Below are 19,551 nucleotides of genomic sequence, written 5' to 3'. Positions count from 1 at the left end.
CCAATTTCCATTTCCCTGACTTTCCCGAAAGTGGCAACCCTGCAATAATGAAATAACCTGTACAACCTACTGATGTTCTTTTCATCTCTGGGAATTCCCTAAATGCCTGTCCAATGTTTATTTAGCAACAATGGGAGTCTGAAGGGATGGCTACATTTTTCACTGCTGCTCTCTCTCTCTCTCACACACACACACACACACACGCACACGCACACTAACACAAAAAATACCTGCAATAGAAAGTGGAGTTCACTTCTTTCTGCTTCCCACTGCTCTGCCTGACACCTAAATTCTTCTCCTGTCACCTCCCTTATCTCTGACTCTATCATTCTCTTCTGCTCTTCTTGGTGCTCCAAGGTGTCCTTGACATGGATAAAGTTTAGCTTTTATTAATAAAATAATTAAGCACTGCAGGTCAAAAATAAACCTACTGAGCAGAAATTCTCAGGACATTAAGATCCTGTTTTTCTTATCGACAGCAAGGGCCACTTCACATAAGTCTAGTTTCTTTCACAAATATCAACCAGTTTGCACAGTTCACCATATGGGTGAATTAAGCATGAGATCTAGACATTTTAAACTCTAAGTAAACCAAATCCCTACGTTCCATGTAAAAGGGCCCAGAAACAACACGGTACCTCCTTTTTACAGAAAAGGCTTTTCTGTGGGGTATGCCTGCGGTGACTGCACAGAGCTGTCTTACCTTGTGGCCAAAGTCTTTCAAAGACCTTGAGCATAAAGACACTTTGTGGTGTCAAAGTTCATGGTTTTCTCCAATAAGCTGATGTGAAAGCAGAAAAGTGTCAGAATGTTTCTCTCCTGGGTAAATCTAACAGAAATCCTGTGACGGAAACAACCACGTTGTTTCAAGTCTACCTTGTCAATATTTTAATATTTCAAACTGTATTTTAAGCAGAGGAGTGTTTTGTAAGATTACAGTGACTTGGTGGTTGTTGTGGATTTTCCGGGCTGTATCGCCATGGTCTTGGCATTGTAGTTCCTGACGTTTCGCCAGCAGCTGTGGCTGGCATCTTCAGAGGTGTAGCACCAAAAGACAGAGATCTCTCAGTGTCACAGTGTGGAGAAGATGTTGACAGGTAATTTATATCTACTCAGGATATAGAGACTTGTTCTGGTAAATAATCGTATGTATCGATAACAGTAGATTCACACCATACCTTCTGGAATATCCCTTAAACAACTTCGAAATTGTGGTATCAGTTTTTACAACAGCAGTATCACCCTAATTTTAATGGCATTTCCACTGTCGGTGATGTTTTTAAGAACCAGTCACTCAATTTACATGCACAGTCAAACTATGGGCTACCAATTAAATGAATATCCCTTAGACCCACACATTCCCTCCTCCAGCATTTCCATGCTGTGACCTCTTTTCCCTTGAGGCAGGCCCCTGTATGCTTTTACACTCTATCCAGAAACCTATTACTTGTGCTTTGTTATCCCAATTTGACTCTGTTCTGCAATTCTAACAGGTTCAGATGCAATGACAAACAATTGCCTTGCCTCACAACAGGACTGAGAGGAAATCATGCAAGAGGCAGAGGCAGAATGTGATTCTGAGGCTAGTTCCTGCCATGCTAAACCAGGGTTTAGTATTACATCTGAACCAGCCAAATACATTTGAGATATGATTGCAGAACTGTAGCAACAATGTTGCCCAGAAAAAGAAAGTAACATTCCCAATTTTGTTAAGCTTATATCAAAGTGTTTTGATTGTTTAATTGTTTTATGGCTGTTTGAATTTATCAAAATACAGGGACTAATAATGTATAAGAAACTATATAGTTCTCATACCCCCCCCCCATGCCTGCACAACTTGAATAAAGGCATACCTTCAAAATATTTTCCAGTTGAGTCCTCTCCTTCAACAGTAATTCATATTCACTATTGCAGGACTTGATAATAAGGTCTTTTTCGGTGATGTCATTTACAAGCCTTTGCTGTTTTTCATCCCAGTGCTGCTGAGAAATATGAAAGGCTCTCTCCGTCTCATTCAACTTCTGCTGAAAAGCCGTAATTGTCGCTATTGAGAAGGGAAACAAGGCGATGTGCTCATTGAACTTAAAAGTACTGTGAACACATTATTAAAACCAGCAGAAGTTATTTTTGTACTCTTCTATCTAACTATATAACAGAAAAGTGACAAAGGAACGGTGATATTCTGGAACTGAAGATTTCTTTCCCATTTTATTTGCACCGGCTCTCCAGATTAGAGTCCCACGCTCTTAACCACTACACCAAACTGGTTTTAAAAAAGTTTTAAAAATTGCCTCCGATAAAATGTTGCATAGACCTCTGTGAGCAGTGAGCATATATATCTCCGTATGGCAAGGAGAACAGCAGGCAAAAAAACATGCCTCCTGCAGCACTCCCACCCCCACCCCCACCCCCGCCCCCGCCCAATGTTGTTTATTTAAACCAAGAACAGGGATGAGTCTCCACCAGGCAAAGTTCAGGCAGATTCTGGTTGGCTCAGGCCTTGAGGACTCAGGTGAGGTGGGGGAGGAAATCCTCAAAGTAAAATAAGAAGAAATGAAACACAATTAACATTTTGTCCAAGATGGAAAGATGGCAGAGTGAGAGGAAGGATTACATACATGGTACTTTACACAATCGCATAAGCAAATAAGTAAACAAGTAAACAACCCCTGCCTCTGAGGAGCATACAATCTAAATCTGATAGCAGGAAGTACAAGGGTAGACAATCCTTTTGCATTCTTCCCCAGTCAAATAATGTGAATGAGACATATTCAAAGCTGCTATCATGATCACATCCACGCATACAGTTGAAGATTCAGATGGTGTGGCTTGGAAACATGCTTTTTCAAGGGGCAATTTCCCTCTGATGTCTGATCTCACTGTAGCCCCATAAGGACCGCAGAGAAACAACAGAACTGGGAAACATGTTTCCCCAGAAACGAGGAGAGAGGCCTGGAGCCATAGACTATATTCCTTGTCCTGTTTTCATTTAAAAGAATTGTGGATTCTTTTTAGTTGATCGACTTGATCAAAAGGAAGAGTATAAATCTTTAAAATAAGTCGTTCTGTGATGCGATTTTGAGACGCAGCATTCGACTTCATTTCACCACATTCTGCTATTGCTACTGCTACCGAGTTCAGTGAATCCTTTGACAAATGCAGAGACTTGCATTTCACTTGCAAGTCTCTTTAAAAACATGTAATAAAAAGACAGATTAAAACAAAGAACAAAAAGGGGAGGGGAGAGATTAAAACAAAGAATAAACATCCAACATCACAATCCAAAATTATTCCTAAAGAGGGTAAAGACAGATGAAGGCCACATAAACCCGCGGGGGATCCCTTCAGACAGTGTGTCTCAGTATACCACAAAGCACACATTAAAGCACCAATCCCAGGCAATCAAAGAAAGAAAAGGAGAAGTCTCTAAGCAACTAGAGAGCAAAAGCATTAATTAAGCCACCACCTAGGAGAAACCAGAGAAGCAACGTGCTCAGGATTCTGCACTAAGAACAAGGCTGCAGCTCCTAAGCAACAAAACAATGTTTTACACATCATCACTAAGGACAATAACAATGTAAGAGTCAGGAAACCCAAAGCTTCCTTGAGTGTAAAATTCAAGCAAAGCCTTTTGTGTGCAATATTCAAAAGTATTTTGAAAGAAATGCCCTACCCTTTATTATATTTGTGATGTTTTGCACTTGGGTGTCAGAAAAGCAGATCAAAAGTTGCATGTGGTTCAAAAGAGTCTGCAGTTTCCAAAAATACGAACACAGATTTTGAAGGTGTTGGGTAACTGAAATCTCACCACCACTCCTGTTTTCATGTACAGGTTTGTTTGTTTTTCTTGAAGTTGTATTTGATTTCTTCTTTTAGAGAGGACAAAATTGAGGAAAGTATGAAAGAGTACAAGCAGTGAGAGAAAGCAAGCTATGAAAAAACCCACTCTGGGGAATGAAAACATGATTTTCATCTGTTATATCAAGTGAAATGCTAGAACAGCAGGTGGTAAAAGGTGAAGATGGGTGAAGGGACCAGGAGATGGCCTGAAATGCAACAGCTGTCTCTTTGAACTGCACTGAACAAGGTATAGCTTTCCAACTGTAGACTGTCATTGTATTGACCTGGGGTAGTGGGCTATGTTGGGTGTGACTTCATAAGCGGAAGAGGAGGGGAAAATAAAAGAATCAAAAGAAAAAGGAGATCAAAACACTATCAACTCCTTTGAAAAAGGTCTGTTCTACCACTGTTTTAGTGCAGACTTTAAAACGTACCTTGAAGCTGTTCAATTTGTTTGTTTGCTTCACATAACTTGTCTTCTGAAGAATACCGTTCCAATCCAACTTCTTTTCTTGCAATAGCAAGCTCATACTCCAGACTCTGTCGAACAGCCTCGCCTTTCTCAACTTCAGCTCGCAACTTGGCAATCTGACTTACACATTTTGAAAGCTGTGAAAGGAATTGGCACATAAAGCTAGAAGAAATAGCTTTGCTCGTAGGTACAGTATTTACTAAATACACAACCAAAATTTTTCCCCAAGGTATGACATCAAAAAAAAATAAGGGCGTGACCAGCTTTTTTTCCAACTTGTCATGATGCCTCTGACCAGCCCTTGGACCAAGCCAGTGACTCTGACCCGGAGTACTCAGACGACAAGTCTGAGGAACCAGGACCAGAGAACCAGAAATACCAGTGGGATCAGGGAGAGCCTGATGCTATAGAGGCACCGACCGACCATGCCCCAGCAGCACCAGAGACCAACCTGCCAGAGTCTGCAAGAGAGTTCCTGCCATATGACCCAGACCACTAAGCCTCCACCAGGCAGGACATGAAACCGGGCCCATAGTCCCTCAGAACCCTTTCCCACACTGCAGGAACAGCAATGGTGGATGGTCCAGGCAGACAGGCAGCAAAGGATGTGAACTGCAAGGCTGGCAGTGTGCCACTTTTCTGCAGACTTAGAACAAGGCACTGAGTGTGATACTTCATCACAGGATCCTGGCCAGAGCACAGTACAGCCCCCTAAGCTCCAACAACTGCCTGACTAGCTCTCAGCTTATTTAGATTGAGACCTGAGAAAGCTGCATTGTTGGTTCAACCAGTTCACTAGGCACTAGCCCTGTGCTCCAAGCTCCAGCTCCCAGAACCTGCCACTTTGTGCACCTATAAGTCCAGCCTGACAGAGCACAGGACAGTAGAACTAGCCACACAGAAGCAAGATCTGGTCGATGCCCACGTGAGGCTTAGGGTTCAAGTGAGCCTCTTCAGCATTCAAGTTACTGCATTAGGAGGACAGTTTTAACAGCAGGTAGTCCCACAGGTGCTTCTATCTGCTTCTCCACCAAGGAGATGCCCAGTAAGCCTCTCTGAGAAGTTCAAATGGGATGCCAGTTTCCATCTGTCCTGGCACAGTGCAAGCACAGGACAAGTGAGAGTCTGGAAAATTAACAGTGTGAGTCAGAGTGGCTGATTGACTGACACCCTTCATGCCTCGGAGAGAGAGACATAACTTAGGACAATGAAGTCTCCCACGAAGTTCCTGCCTTATCTTGTCAACGTCTGATCTCACTTTCCCGCACCCACTTACCCTAATCAAACTATTCAGCAAACATAATAGCTTTTCCCATCTGGTACTTAAAGTGTCATCAAGTACCTTTTTCACCTATAGTCTACCTCAGATAGAAACTATCAAACCTCCCCCAACTTATTGTCCAACCTCCAGACAACCTATTAAGTTATTCTTTGGGGGCTGAAGACATCAGCTTGCCCCAAGGAGCATTTTGCCCTATAACTAGACTCCCTAGTCACTAGTAAGTGTGTGCGTGTGTTCTGGATCCATCCACACTCCCCCAAATCCGTTTGGGCTTCTTTTCTTCTCCTCGTGAAACATTGGTTGTTTTGTTGCCACCTTTATGAACCTTCAAGACTGATCATTATTACCCTCCCACTCTTACTCTTAAGTTACCCTTGTATGTGTTCTGTGTGTAATTTTCTGTATGTTTGCCCTTTTATTTATCTTTAATAAAAAACCTTTCCTGTTGAACATCTGTCTGGCTTATTTGAGAGTTCTATAAGGGAATAATCCCCATAAACATAGGCTGAGAATCCCAGTTACCCCTTCTTGCTTGTCTCCTTAAGCTAAGTCTCCCAAATAATTAGGAAACTGTCTATTTGGTTAACACTGATCGACTAGAACATGATAATATACCTGGACATCGTAATTTACTCGAGGAACTCTGACCTCCACACTGCTCACGTCTGATCCGTCCTGAAGAGACAGCATATCTACACCAACTTGAAAAGTATACCTTCATCTTGACCAAGGTAGAATTCCTGGGGCACATTATCACCCTGCAGGGACTTCTGAGGGATCCCCAGAAAGTGAAAGCAATGATGGATTCGTGCACCCCAAAAAACATAAAGAAGTTGCAATGGTTCCTAGGATGTGCGAATTACTACCACCTGTCCATCCTGAACTTCTCCACATTGGTCTTCCCCCTGACCCAGCTGCTCTGAGGATGAATCCTGTTTGCTTGGGACACTGATGCTCAATGGGTGTTCCAACAACTGAAACATCTGATTGCTAAAGACCCAGCCCTAGCACATCCCGAGCCCAAGCCTGCCATTTGTGGAGGAAATGGATGCTTCCAATGTTGCGGTAGGAGCAGCGTTACTGCAACAGCACATTCTACGAGCATGCCTGTGGCCCTGAACCTATCACTTCTGGAGACCTAATTCTACAGAACCAAACAATACCATCTGGGACAAACAACTGCTGGACATGAAAGTGGCCTTCGAGACGTGGCAGAACTACCTGGAAGAAACACAACAACCCACTGAAAGCTGGACAGACCACTAGAATCTGGAATACCTGTAAACTGTGCACAAACTTATCCAATGATAAATTTGGTAGTATGTATTCTTCTTTTGGTTCTGCTTCAAGGTGACATACATCCCCAGCTCTCAGAACCTGAGGGCCAATGCACTGTCTTGGAAGCCAGAATACACATCACACCCCAAGAAAACAAAGTCCTCAGTGCTCCAACTTTGCCAACCCTCGGGAGGGGATCGTTGCTGAGAGGATTCAAGACTTACAGCAATGAGACCCCCAAGCACTAGAATGACCCCAGGCCTTATAAGCCACTCTCCTGAAGGCCCCACAGGGCTTTTCAGAGGATCAGGGCCTGGTGAGGTACCACAACAAGCTCTACATCCCTCCTGGGGAGCTTTGCACAGTGATTATACATCTGTGCCATGACACCAAACCAGCCAATCACTTTGGAGGTTCAAGACTCAGCATACAGTATTTTGGGAATTCTGGTTGTCCTGCTTCCATGCAGATATGTACCAGTATGCAGTGACTTGTGCAACCTATTGCCAAGCCAAGGATCGTCCCTGCAAGCCTAAGCAATTACTATAACCCCTTGCCTACCTTGCCCCAGCCATGGAACACCTGTCAATGAACTTCACTGAGCTACTACCATCCAAAGGATGCACCACCTTACCAAGATAGCCCACTTCGTGGCCTGGCAGGAAATGCCATCCGCAAGCTTAAGTCTTCCTCCAATATGTTATTTGCCTAAAAGAGCTCTTAAAGCACCTGATTTTGGACTGGGGGTTGCAACGTACCTCATAGTTCTGGAAGGCCTTGTTCACATCACTGGCTGTCCACCTCCAGTTAGTCACAGCCCATCACCCACAGACTGATGAGTAAACAGAATGGATCAATGCCATTCTAGAACAGGACCCGCTCTGTTTCATCAATTTCCAGGAGGACAACTGGGCGGAGTGCCTCTTGCTGGCCAAATTTGCTTACAGCAACACCCTCCACATGCCCTCCAAGCACTCCCCCTTCTCTGCTTCTTCCCATCCAGGTAGAGGGAGAAAAATAATATGAGATCGCACAGATCCTGCTGGCACAGGGGCCAGGTCCAAAACCTGACATAGCCCTAACATAGCCATCAGCCATCCCCACAGCTAACCAGAGGGTACAAGAACTAAGGGTGGTGCATACTGATCTCCAATAACAGCTGGACCTGGCCCAACAGGTGTACAAGGACCAAGTGTATCAGAAACGGTAACCTGGAAGCTCTTGAATGTGGGGGACCAGGTATGGTTGTCAACCCAACACCTCAGAATGAATCATCCATCCAAGATGTCTGGGATCCTTCCATCAAGTGGCCAACCCAATAAATAATAATAATAACAACAACATTCGATTTATATACCTCCCTTCAGGAGAACTTAACACCCACTCAGAGTGGTTTACAACGTATGTTATTATTATCCCCACAAGAATCATCCTGTGAGGTAGGTGAGGCTGAGAGAGCTCTGAGAGAGCTGTGACTGACCCAAGGTCACCCACCTGGCTTCAAGTGGAGGAGTGGGGAATCAAACCTGATTCTCCAGATTAGTGTCCTGTCGCTCTTAACCACTACATCAAACCCAGTAGCTTTTCAACTGCAGCTACCTCCATCAACATAGGTCCAGCTAGTGTTTTACTGCTGCCTTCTGATCTGGGATCCCCCAGGCCCACTGCAATTCCATCTCCCTGACAATCACCACCCATCCAGGTAGAAGGAGAAGAATAATACGAGGTTGCGCAGACCCTGCTAGTACAGGGGTGAGGTCCAGTACCACATAGACAGGAAAGGATGTGGGCTTAAGGAACGTTCACAGAAAAAGCCCTTTGACATCCATGTGACCAACATCCTCCAGTGCTTCCACTGCCACTAGAGCCATGAAACCCAGAGCCTGTGGCCATTGGGAGGTGCAGTCATGGGGCAAGGGGTGGTGTCATGGCTCCCTCTGACCTGGAGTGCTCAGAAGACAAGCTTGAGGAACCAGGAGGACCGGCAACAGCCCGATGTTGCAGAGACACTGGCTGACCATGCCCCAACAACACCAGAAACCACCCTGCCAGAACCTGCAAGCAAGACCTTGAATGACCACGTTGCAGCCACACCAGAGACTCTCCTGCCAGTCTGCAAGTAAGTCCTTGTCATGTGCCTCAGAAATCACCACTAAGACCCCACCAGGCAGGACACGAACCTGGGCCTATAGTCCCCTCAGAACCCTCTTCCACGCTGCAGTAACAGTGACGGCGAATGGCTCAGGCTGACAGGGTGCAAGCTTGACAGCAGACCATTTCCCTGCAACCTTAGAACCAGGCACTGAGTGTGACGCTTCCTCACAGAATCCTGAACAGAGCACAGTGCAGCCTCCTGAGCTCCAACACCTGCCAGCAGATGCAGTCAAGTCTGACTAACTCTGTCTATTTAGACTGAGACCTAAGAGAGCTGCATTGTTGGATCAACCAGCCCACTAGGCACAAGCCCTGTGCTCCAGCTCCAAGCTCCCTGCTGCTCCAAGCCTCTTCAACTCAGCCAGTGGCCCTACTCCTGAGGAATCCTGACCAGGCTAGCCTACAGAGAGCAGCACACAGCTGAGGGAACCCACACTGCCTCCTATAATTTGGGGGAACTAGATTTGTTTTAAAATGTAAATCTTCCCCTCAGTTACTAGCTCATTTTACAGTAGCAAGTGTAAAGATCATTCCTTTGTCTCTCTCAGCCACACCTTTTATCCTTTCTCCAACAGACACTCACAGCTAGATGCCTGCAGTCCATGACTGAAATGCCAGCGTTCTGTGTAGAGAACACTTTGTTGTCTTCAGTGGGCACAGGGAGAGACACTTTGTTGTCTTCAGTGGGCACAGGGAGAGTGGCATGCTAGGAACAAGAAGCAAAAAATGGAAGCCATCCAGATAAAAACGTAACAGCCAATATCTGATCAAAATGTGTTTCTGAGGCCAAACAGAATGCATAAGCCTTCTATAGGCCAACAGCAAGGGGGGGAAGTAGTTCTTCACCTGACACTATCGGAGTTCAGCTGACAAAAAACATGATACCACTTTGTGGTGGTATGACTAATGGAGCTTCCCAAGTTTTTTTTTACCTCCAGTTGAAGTGCCCTGCTCTTTAACAGCTAAGTTCTGGCATACCCAAAGTATACAAGAAAAAAAAATCAGCCATACTGATCCACAGCAAAATCCGAAAATGAAAGCCATGCAGTACTTGGTATTAAGACCAAGCAAAAAAGCACAACACAGTGCACAAGCTCATAAGTCCTCCAGAACATCATTGGGGGGGGGGAACTAACAGTGCAATCCTATGCAGATTTATTCCAGTCTAAACCCATTGAAATCAATGGTCTTAGACTGGAGTAACTTGGTTTAGGATTGCACTGTAAGTGTGTTTAAGGACTTTCACTTTCGTGCTGTGGGAGCCTAATCAGTGAGCTTAACACCAGTTGCCTGAAACAGAACTTCACATTTAGTTAATAACTGATTTTATAAAGTGTAATCAATGTACCTGCATTTTCATTAAACAAGCCAATACTGGAGTTCTTACTGATCCTCACAAGCGTTCCTTGATGTGCACAGGGAGCAGCAGATACACAGAGCTGTGGCATTGCCAAGTCATACAGTAAGACATTATATAAAAAGTTTTTCACAAAGATGAAGCACTTACCTCTTCATTATGTTCAGCAATTAAATCCAATTTTTCTTTCTTGGCTTGATGGAGTTTTCTTCTCAAATCATCCTTAGTATCCATGTCTGGTTCTCTGCTGTTATGCACAGATGTCTTTCTACCCTGCCTGCTTCAAAATACAAGCATTATCACAATGTTATATCAGCTCTGAACTACAGGATTTAGCCTTAATAAGTATACTTACTCAAAGTTCCAGAGGAATTAGCCGTGTTAGTCTGTAGCAGCAAAATAGTAGAGTCCAGTAGCACCTTTAAGTAAGTCTAACCAACTTTACTGTAGCATAAGCTTTTGAGAACCACAGTTCTCTTCGTCAGATGCATCAATAAAGTTAGTTGGTCTTAAAGGTGCTACTGGACTCTTTACTATTTTACTCAAAGGTAACTCCCACATCATCTCCCAAAGAAATATGGTTAATTTGTAGCAATTAATGAAACTGAGAAAGCTGCAATCACATTTAATAGTCTGCCACATTTATTTTAAATTGCAATTATCCATAAAATCTCTATTGCCCTATCTTTCCTTTCAAGGCTTCTGTCATGCTTTTTCTACTTCTACTTTTTTAGCAGTGACACTGAATAAAATTTAAGTTTTCACATCCTTGACTAGAAAAATCAAAATTGTTCCAACTTTTCAACTGGATTGGAATATAAATATTTCCCTACTTTGAAAATCAAGCCTCAAAGTCAAGATGTATAGATTACAGTTTGTATCCAAAAACTGAACAAATGTCATCATTTACAGACCAATTTCGTAAATAGCCAGAAACAAAATGGAAAATGGAGAAATATCTGATACACAAAAGTAAATGCTGGTATCCTATTTAGGCAAGCGTTAATATTCACTGACCTATGTGAATAGCTGGACATTCACAACATTAATCCGCAATTTATTAGGATTTATTCCTTTCTTGAATGAGGTCAGGCCAGTGAATCACTCCATTATATATCCAGACAAATTTATGAATTAGGGTTAGACTGGGAAAGAAAAAGAGGCTGGGCCAAGACCACCCAATGACCTTCACGAATGTGTAAGCATCTGCACCATGTTCTTATCCTTCTAAATTCAAATCTATCCGCTACACCACTGATTCAGTATGAATGACTATATTTGAATGTTAGCATCCGCATACAGTGTACTCATTGAGATTTTAAAAGCCAGGAAGTAATTGGCATCACTATCACCCTTGACCCAACCACCCTGAAACATGCACATAGCCCAAAGCATGCAACATTACCAACCTACCTGCACTACTATAAAACTGATTTAGCTTTTATTCTTAAAAAGGGCTTTTTTCAGCAGGAACGCAGTGGAAGGGAGTTCCGGAACCTCTTGAAAATGGTCACATGTCTGGTGGCCCCCACCCCCTGATCTTCAGACAGAGGAGAGCTTAGATTGCCCTCCGTGCCGCTGGAGCAGTGCAGAGGGTAATCTCAACTCCCCTCTGTCTGGAGATCAGGGGGCGGGGGCCACCAGACATATGACCATTTTCTCCAAGGGCAACCCACTGAGTTCCACCACCTCTTTTCCCAGAAAAAAGCCCTGTTCTTAAACAAGATTAATTAAACAAAAAAGAAACTGGAAGAGGAAGATATCATTAGAATGATATGAATTTAAAGGAAATATGGAAAAGGAAATACAGAAAAGGAGGTTTCAGCATGGCAAAGATTCCCCCCAAATTAGAAAATGCAAAAATTAAATGGAATTTAGAAGGCATCTTACTTTTTATACATGTACTCGCCCTTATAGGTTGAGGGAAGAAAGTAGTTCTACCTAGTATTATTAAATTCTAGTAGTTCTACCTAGTATTATTAAATTCAAGAATGGATAACAAAAGTCCAAGTACAAACAAAAGACTATTGTAAGGGAGGGACAGACAACTTCTGCAATCTAGGGGAGGCACTAAATTATGCAAGCATAAGCCCAAAGAGCAGAACAACTCAGCTCCATCACAGGTATTTCTTACAAAGCTGACAGCACTTAGCAGTACATTTCACATGCATGAATTTCATTAATCAAAAAAGGTGAAGAACAAGTGCGCTTTCTGAAATACCTCAAGGTATTCTCAAGCATATAAGAAATACAATACTATTTATGTAATATTCACACTCAATGCTTCCTTTCTTTACAAATGACACCAAGCAATAATTTTGACCATGTTTTGGTAGAAGCACTAGGGAGCAGATAACTGGTTCTGGGGCCAGATCAGGCTCGGCATGCCAATCAATCAGGCTGCTTTAATGCAGCCCTCTCTGCTCTTCCGGAGGCTCCACCAGAGAGACAGCCAATTCCCTGTGTTTGCCTCTTCTCACCCAGCTACAGCCAAAGGCTACTAGAGAAAAGGGGACTCAGAGGTTACTTTCCCTCAATATATGCTGCCACTATTTAATGCAATAGGCTCTTTCCATGTGACTAGAGTGTTTGTGTGTGTGCATGTCTTATTTTCACTTCAGCTAACAACATCAGGCCAGCCAAGGTGAAACCAAACAAAAATAAACTTTTATTTATAAGAAGGAACATAGGAGTGAAACAGATTTTAAACTAAAACACATACTGGGAGTAAACAGGAAAGGTTTCAAAATAAAAGAACAGATTAACAGCCAGCTAACTTTCTGCTGCCTCTCTTAGCAGCATCTCAAACTCTTCTCCCCTTCAGTCTCTCTAAAGCCCTCTTTTCCCTCCAATGGACTCTAACTCTGATTAGCCCACCATTCCACCCACTCCCATTGGCTGTCTCTCAGGCGATGCAGAGCTGGAGCAAGTCCATCCATCACAGTAGCTTAACCAGCAGGGCCAGCATTCCATGGAGTGAAAGCCAACTCAAAGAGTCTTTTCAACAAGTGGTCGTCTGTTTCCATATGGATACAGTTTCTATATTATCAGCAATAGTGTGGCTGCTGCTGCTGCTGCAGGAAGAAATCATGCAACTGGTCCCTGCCCCCCCTCATGATTGGCTTTCATCAAACATTACTAGGAGCAACATGGGAACAGTCACAGCTGGTAAAGTATGAATCAGGTCATATTTCCAGTTAATGAGAAGTAGAAAGAGAAGCGGATTAATTTGAACAGAGCCAAGGGGAAAACAAATATATATCAAACGAACACACTGCTTGCTTTTTAATTACCATAATATCAGTGTTATTGCAAGATGAATATACACAATTACCCCATCTTTTTTCAGCAGTGAAAACTTACTAGAGGCCAGTTATAAATTCTCACCTCATATTTACTTGGTCAGCTGGCATCTCAACTAAAAGTAGGAGATAACAAATGGAACAGAATTGCAACTAAATATTGTGCGCCTATACTGATGTTACTATGGCAGCCACACCCAAAGGAATCAAGAAGAAAGGGAGGGTAAATAAGGAGAAAACTGAGAAAAACAGGTGTGCCATTTGAAAAAACATTTTAAAATATATTTTTTAAAACATACAAGGTTCACAGGGAGGGCGGGATAGAAATTGAATATAATAATAATAATGATAGAAAATCATGGAAATTAATATGAAAATTGCCTTAAAGATCATAGCATCTACTATAGATTGCAACAGGAAAACTATACATAGGACTGGATCCAACCAAACTTGTGCAAACAGAAAGCACTTCTACTTGTATGGGGCGTATAATAACAACTGTGCTTATATACCACTCTTCTAGACAGATTAATTGGGGACATAACAGAAAATAGGCAGCAGAGAAAGATCAAGTCTTAGGAGGAGCTCTGCTCCCAGTTTTTGAGGTGTAATTTTGTGTAATTCACAAAATTTAAACAGGTCCAGTGTCTTTTGCTTATTTTATTTTACATGAACTTCAGTCAGAGTACTTAAATTCATGTCAGATTGCAGACAAAATGTATAGCCTCAATGACCTAAAAATATCTTGTTGGCCAAGATTATATTTTATAATTTTTAAAATTATCATATGGAGAACTTGTGCACTGAAGTCCTAAGGGAGATGCCTGGGCCTTTAACAGCCTAACTTTTTCTATACTTATAGAAAGGAAACATTAATAACCTGTCTCACGCACAAGTTTGTTTTAGGTGAACAACTGAGAACTGTAGAAGTATCTGACCATTATAAAGTTTAACACAATTAAAAACCAGCAATAAAACTGTTTTGGCTTAAAAACTGCAAATTACCCCAGGATTTAAAACCAGTATGTGCCAAAGGAAAGCGCTCTGCATTTCAAAAATATCATTTCTGTGGTCACATGTACTAGCAGAAACCAACATAAAGGATTAAGCCAGGATTCATATGCTGCATGAAACCACAGTTAGGGCTAACTCTGGTTAATAAGCCAACTTCAGATCCCAGTTGTAAAGAGCTAAACTCACTCTGGTTTACAGTTGTCAGTAGTATGTACCCTGGAGAGTGTTTAAAACAGCTGATAAACATCTACTGGTGGTCCCTGGCCCAGGGAAGCTACACCTCAACCAGAGCCAGGGCCTTTTTGGTCCTGGATGCAACCTGGTAGAACTCTCTATCGGTAGATATGTAGGCCTGCCAAGATCTTTTATCCTTTCAGTGGGCTTGCAAGACTGAGTTGTTCCGCCAGGCATATGGTTGAGGCCGATCCTGTATCCACCTGGAACCTCCCTACTGGTCTTCTACTAGGGGGGTGGTACAACTATTTGGCCCCTCACACAAACTGTAATGGGGGCAGAAGGATGGTTCCCTCTCACCCCCACCTCTCGTGTACTAGCAGTGGTGGGCTATACACTAAATGCTGTTGGAACTATGTTTTATGAAAATTGATGTTGCTGCTGTTTTATTGTAATTTTAAAGTCTATTGAAACTGTTTGTAACCTGCCCTGGGACTGCTTGCAGGGAGGGAGGGCTAGAAGATTAATAAATGAATGAAATGGAATGATAGTGACTGGCAACTGCTGGGAGTTAGAGGGTATGTGACGGGCTAAAGAAGGGACTTTGACTCTCGAAAGCTTCTGTTCTGAAAATCTTGTTGGTCTCCAAGATGCCACTAGACTCAAATCCTAATGTTCATAAGAAGAAATCCCCTTGGCACATTTAGAAGTGATGTCTGCATTTTGGCCTGTTGCAGGGTTGCTAGCTGGGTTTGGAAATTCCTAGCGATTTGGGGGTGGTGCCCTTCAAAGCTGCCATTTCTTCCCATTGATCTAATCTATGTAGTCTGGAGCCCAGTTGTAATTCAGGAGAACTCCAGGCCCCACCTTGTGGTTAAGTACACACCAATACAAGGAAGTGTGCCAACACAGCTATTATTATTATTGCAGCACAAGTAAATTATACAATCAATATAAACACAACAGTTTCGATTCCATTCAATTCAATGTGGCTGCAAACTTGTTCCAATAGACCTTGTGGTTGGCAACCCTAACCCCATGTGGTCTTTCTCTTTGGGAATTTGAGAATGTTTGGTACAAGGAGGTAGACTGGAATGTCAGAAAGCAAGCAGGCTGAAGAGTAGGTGAACAAGGCAAGAAAAAAAGTGAAGGGAAGGAACTGGATTTCTTAACGGGCCCTGTATTTACTTGTATATCATATATACTTGACCAAATTGTCCTTTAAGTGCTGTCTCCCTTTGCGTGAGAGTTATAGTGCAATCCTACACGGAGTTATTCCAGATTAAAACTATTATTCTCAATGGGCTTAGACTGGAGAAACTCTGTATAAAGTTTTTAATTAAGAAGGCTGCTTTATATACACAGTCATCAACACCAAGCATTTGGGATAAGGAAATTACATTCTAAACAAATCAGAAAAGTTGAATAAAATGGAGAGGGGTGGAGGGCTTTGAAATCTGGGAACAAGAATGAGAGAATGCGGTTGAGACAAAGTTCTACCAACGAAGCTGATGTGTAGATTTGGGCACCACAGAAACTGGTTGAAAGCATTTGGTGGCCTGTTGAAAGGGGATGAGGTAGCAACAGGAACCAAAAATGGAGAGCTGCTGTACCACAGTGGTTAAGTAGCTGGGCTGTGAACAGCACTCTCCTGGTTGAAATCCCTTCCTGCCATGATCTTAGCACATGGCCCTGGGTAAGCCACTCTCTCAGCCTCAGCTCCCCAGGTGTATTGCAGGGGTAATGATAACACTAACTTTGCTGACTGCTCTGAGTGGGGCACTAATCTGTCTAGAAGAGTGGCATATAAGTGTACATTTATTATTAGCACAATTAATATTCATGACTCTTACTGAAATAAGAACAATTATTTGCTTTTGCAAGTGCAAAGAACTGAAGTCTAAAATTAAAGCACTGCAAAGCTGTATTTTAAAATGTTAAATGAGCTCCTAAGTAGGCTGTAAAACTAGGACTTTGCCTGAAGGCAATCTAAATGTTGCTATCATAAGCTTGCCACAAACATTGCCTTGGTAAAAAGCATAGCATCTGTGGCATGTACCAAGTCAGATTACCGATGGGGGGGGGGGAAGAGGGCAGTGCATGTTTTGTTAGTACTCTAATATTGGACAACTTTCACACATAAAATCCCATGACCCTCTATCATAATTGTTCTGGTGCCAATTTTTCCTCCTTTGTTTCATCAGACATTTATCTTAAAAATACTTTTGCTGTTCAGTATAAGCTGCCCTGCATCCGGATTTTGACCATTTATGCCTATGTATCCGATTGCAGTATCTGAACAACCATATAGTTTGTGATTGGTGCAAGTAATGATCATGCCCCATTCTGAGTCTGAACAGAGCATAGGGCAGTGTTGGTACTGCAGACACTGCTTTATCTGTAACATCTCAATGATTCTTTTATAACCACCTGCATTCCAAGAATATGCTGTTATGGAAGGAGCTGAAACAGTGTGTCATCCTTTCAGAACTTACTAAATAACAGTTTCACTTTCAGCCTGATCCCATGTAAATCTATTCAGAAATAATTCCCAACAAACTCAGATGAGCAATGAGTTCTTCTGAGCAAACTTCTGTAGGATCAGATTACTGGTACAGCTGCATACAAAGCCATGGCTACATTTCCTTCTGTATACTATTATAATGTTTCTCATAGAAATAGTTTGCTCTTTGCCATGATACTGCCACCTATGAGACATATATGTAACAGTTACAAAGCAAATATAACCCTAAACTTGCACCCAACTATTAGACCACTGCACAATTTAGCACTGCAAGCTAATTCAGATTTTTATTCTATTTTTAATTAAATTTTATAAATCAACATAACAGTAAACAACTTCAAACATTATCACATAAACAGTATAGACGTATTTTTAAGTTCATAAAACTTCTTCAAGGTGAAGGCAGCCTAAAGAAACAAATAGTAACTCAAGTCTAGAAAGAGATTTTCAAAAGCTGCTCTAGGAACCCTGGAACCCCCCCAAAAGCTTATCATGCACTCCTCAATCAGCCCTTCAACAGCAGTGGTGTAGAGGTGGCCAGTGTTGCATAGTGGTTAGAGTGCCAGACTAGGATCTGGGTGACCCAAGTTTGAATCCCCAGTCGGTCACAGAAACTTGCTGGTGCCCATGGGCCAGGCGCATATTCACAGCCTAAATTACACCACAGAGTTGTTGTGAGGATAGAAAGGGGATGGGGGAATTGTTATAAGTAGCAGGTTAGGATGAGACAAATTGATTGGCCCAAAGTCGCTCAGTGAGTTCATGAAAGAGTGTGAATGAATGTATTTGCAATCAATGCCTCTACTATTTAAGTCAGCAAAAATGTTCTAACTTTGAAAACCATTGCTTGAAATTATCCAGGCATCTAATTTTGAATGCATAACGTTGATTTGATCCAGATGACCAACTAATTGTGTTCTCCACTCCACGAATGGCACTGTAAGGCAACCTTTTCCACGTAGCTGTCAAATAATAATTAGGTATCACCTTCTGAAGCAGTGGTGTTATACTTAACCATTCTTCTTTCTTACTATACTCTACTTTTATACAAATCATAGTCTCATAAAGCTATTTCACATCACAAATCGCCTGGACAATGCCCATCACTGGACACCTACTCCGGACAGGTCTTACAGTTTTGAACTGTTCCAAGGTATTTATACCTCATCCCCACAAGCACATTTTCTCATGGCAGTTCACAAAAATAATTCAATCCTGGTTACAAAAACCAGCAGACCAACAATACGACTTAAACAATAAAGCATAATAATTCAGCGGCAGCATTAGCAGTTAAACTTAATAAAGACTGTTCACCGCTGCGCCGTTGGGGTGTGCGTGTAGAGCTACGCAGCCAGTATGCAACTAGGCACTGCAATCACAGCAAACCCACGGGGGCTTTGCTTCCATGCTCTGACGGGCTGCTGGGCCGGATCTATGGTTGCCAGCGCCCAGGGCAACCGTAGTTAGGCTCTACGCGCGCGCTCCTGGTGCTCCATGAGGATGTCACTCCGGTGACGTCATCACGCTGCCCCCCCCTCCCCGCAAGCCGGCTGTCCCGGCACGCCGCGGAGCTGGCAGCAGTGCGAGTGGCTGCCCAGCCGTTCACCTGCCCCGTACAACAATGGGCGGCCGGCTTGCTGGGCGCCCCTTGTCCTGGGGAAAGACAAACGGCGCCGGCAGCCTCCCAGCCACCCGCGCTGCCTTTTGCCTTTCCCCAGGACAAGGGGCGGCCGGCTCCGTTACTGTAAAGAGTTACAGAGCAGGGAGCTGCTCCCCAGACAAAGCGTCGCCTCGGCTGAAACTAGGAAAGGCTGCAGTCTCTAGATCCGCTGCCCGTCACGCAAGTGTACAGAAAGGCGCCCAGCGTTTAACTGTCGCCACGGTTCTCCCTCGCTCTCTTTTGTTCCTACTCACATGGCAGAAGCGTTACAGGAGGACGTTGAGAACGTTACGCGTTTTAACTCCACCTGGCAACTTCTCTTGTGGGACTTCATATTCCATGCCCCAAAGAGTTGAGTTCAGCTTCCTATACCGTCCAAAAAGCCCTCAGCCAACTCCATGGACCTGTGCCACCCCCTCAAGCAAACCTGTCCCTTCCCACCCGCGTTGGTCTCCCGTCTTCAGACCTTCACGCCACCCCTGCAGTTGAGAGTA

At 43.1% G+C, this 19,551-nt stretch overlaps 1 protein-coding gene across 2 annotated transcripts in view; it reads right to left on the bottom strand.

Moving 5' to 3' along the window:
- CCDC171 (coiled-coil domain containing 171) overlaps nt 1–19,351 on the bottom strand; it is a 249,297-nt gene extending 229,946 nt beyond the window's left edge. For both annotated transcript variants that reach the window (XM_054986128.1, XM_054986129.1), the window contains exons 1-4: nt 19,312–19,351; nt 10,534–10,660; nt 4,275–4,449; nt 1,854–2,044 (exon numbers count right to left, since the gene is read on the bottom strand). In XM_054986128.1, the coding sequence (XP_054842103.1) occupies nt 1,854–2,044; nt 4,275–4,449; nt 10,534–10,660; nt 19,312–19,313 (495 nt within the window). In that variant the 5' untranslated portion in view covers nt 19,314–19,351. The remainder of the gene's footprint in view (nt 1–1,853; nt 2,045–4,274; nt 4,450–10,533; nt 10,661–19,311) is intronic.
- Between the last annotated feature and the right edge of the window lie 200 nt (nt 19,352–19,551).

The sequence above is a fragment of the Eublepharis macularius genome, chromosome 8 (assembly GCF_028583425.1).
Source record: "Eublepharis macularius isolate TG4126 chromosome 8, MPM_Emac_v1.0, whole genome shotgun sequence".
Lineage (NCBI taxonomy): Eukaryota > Metazoa > Chordata > Lepidosauria > Squamata > Eublepharidae > Eublepharis > Eublepharis macularius.
Note: the sequence above shows the minus strand (reverse complement) of the source record. Positions and strands in the feature narration are given on the sequence as shown.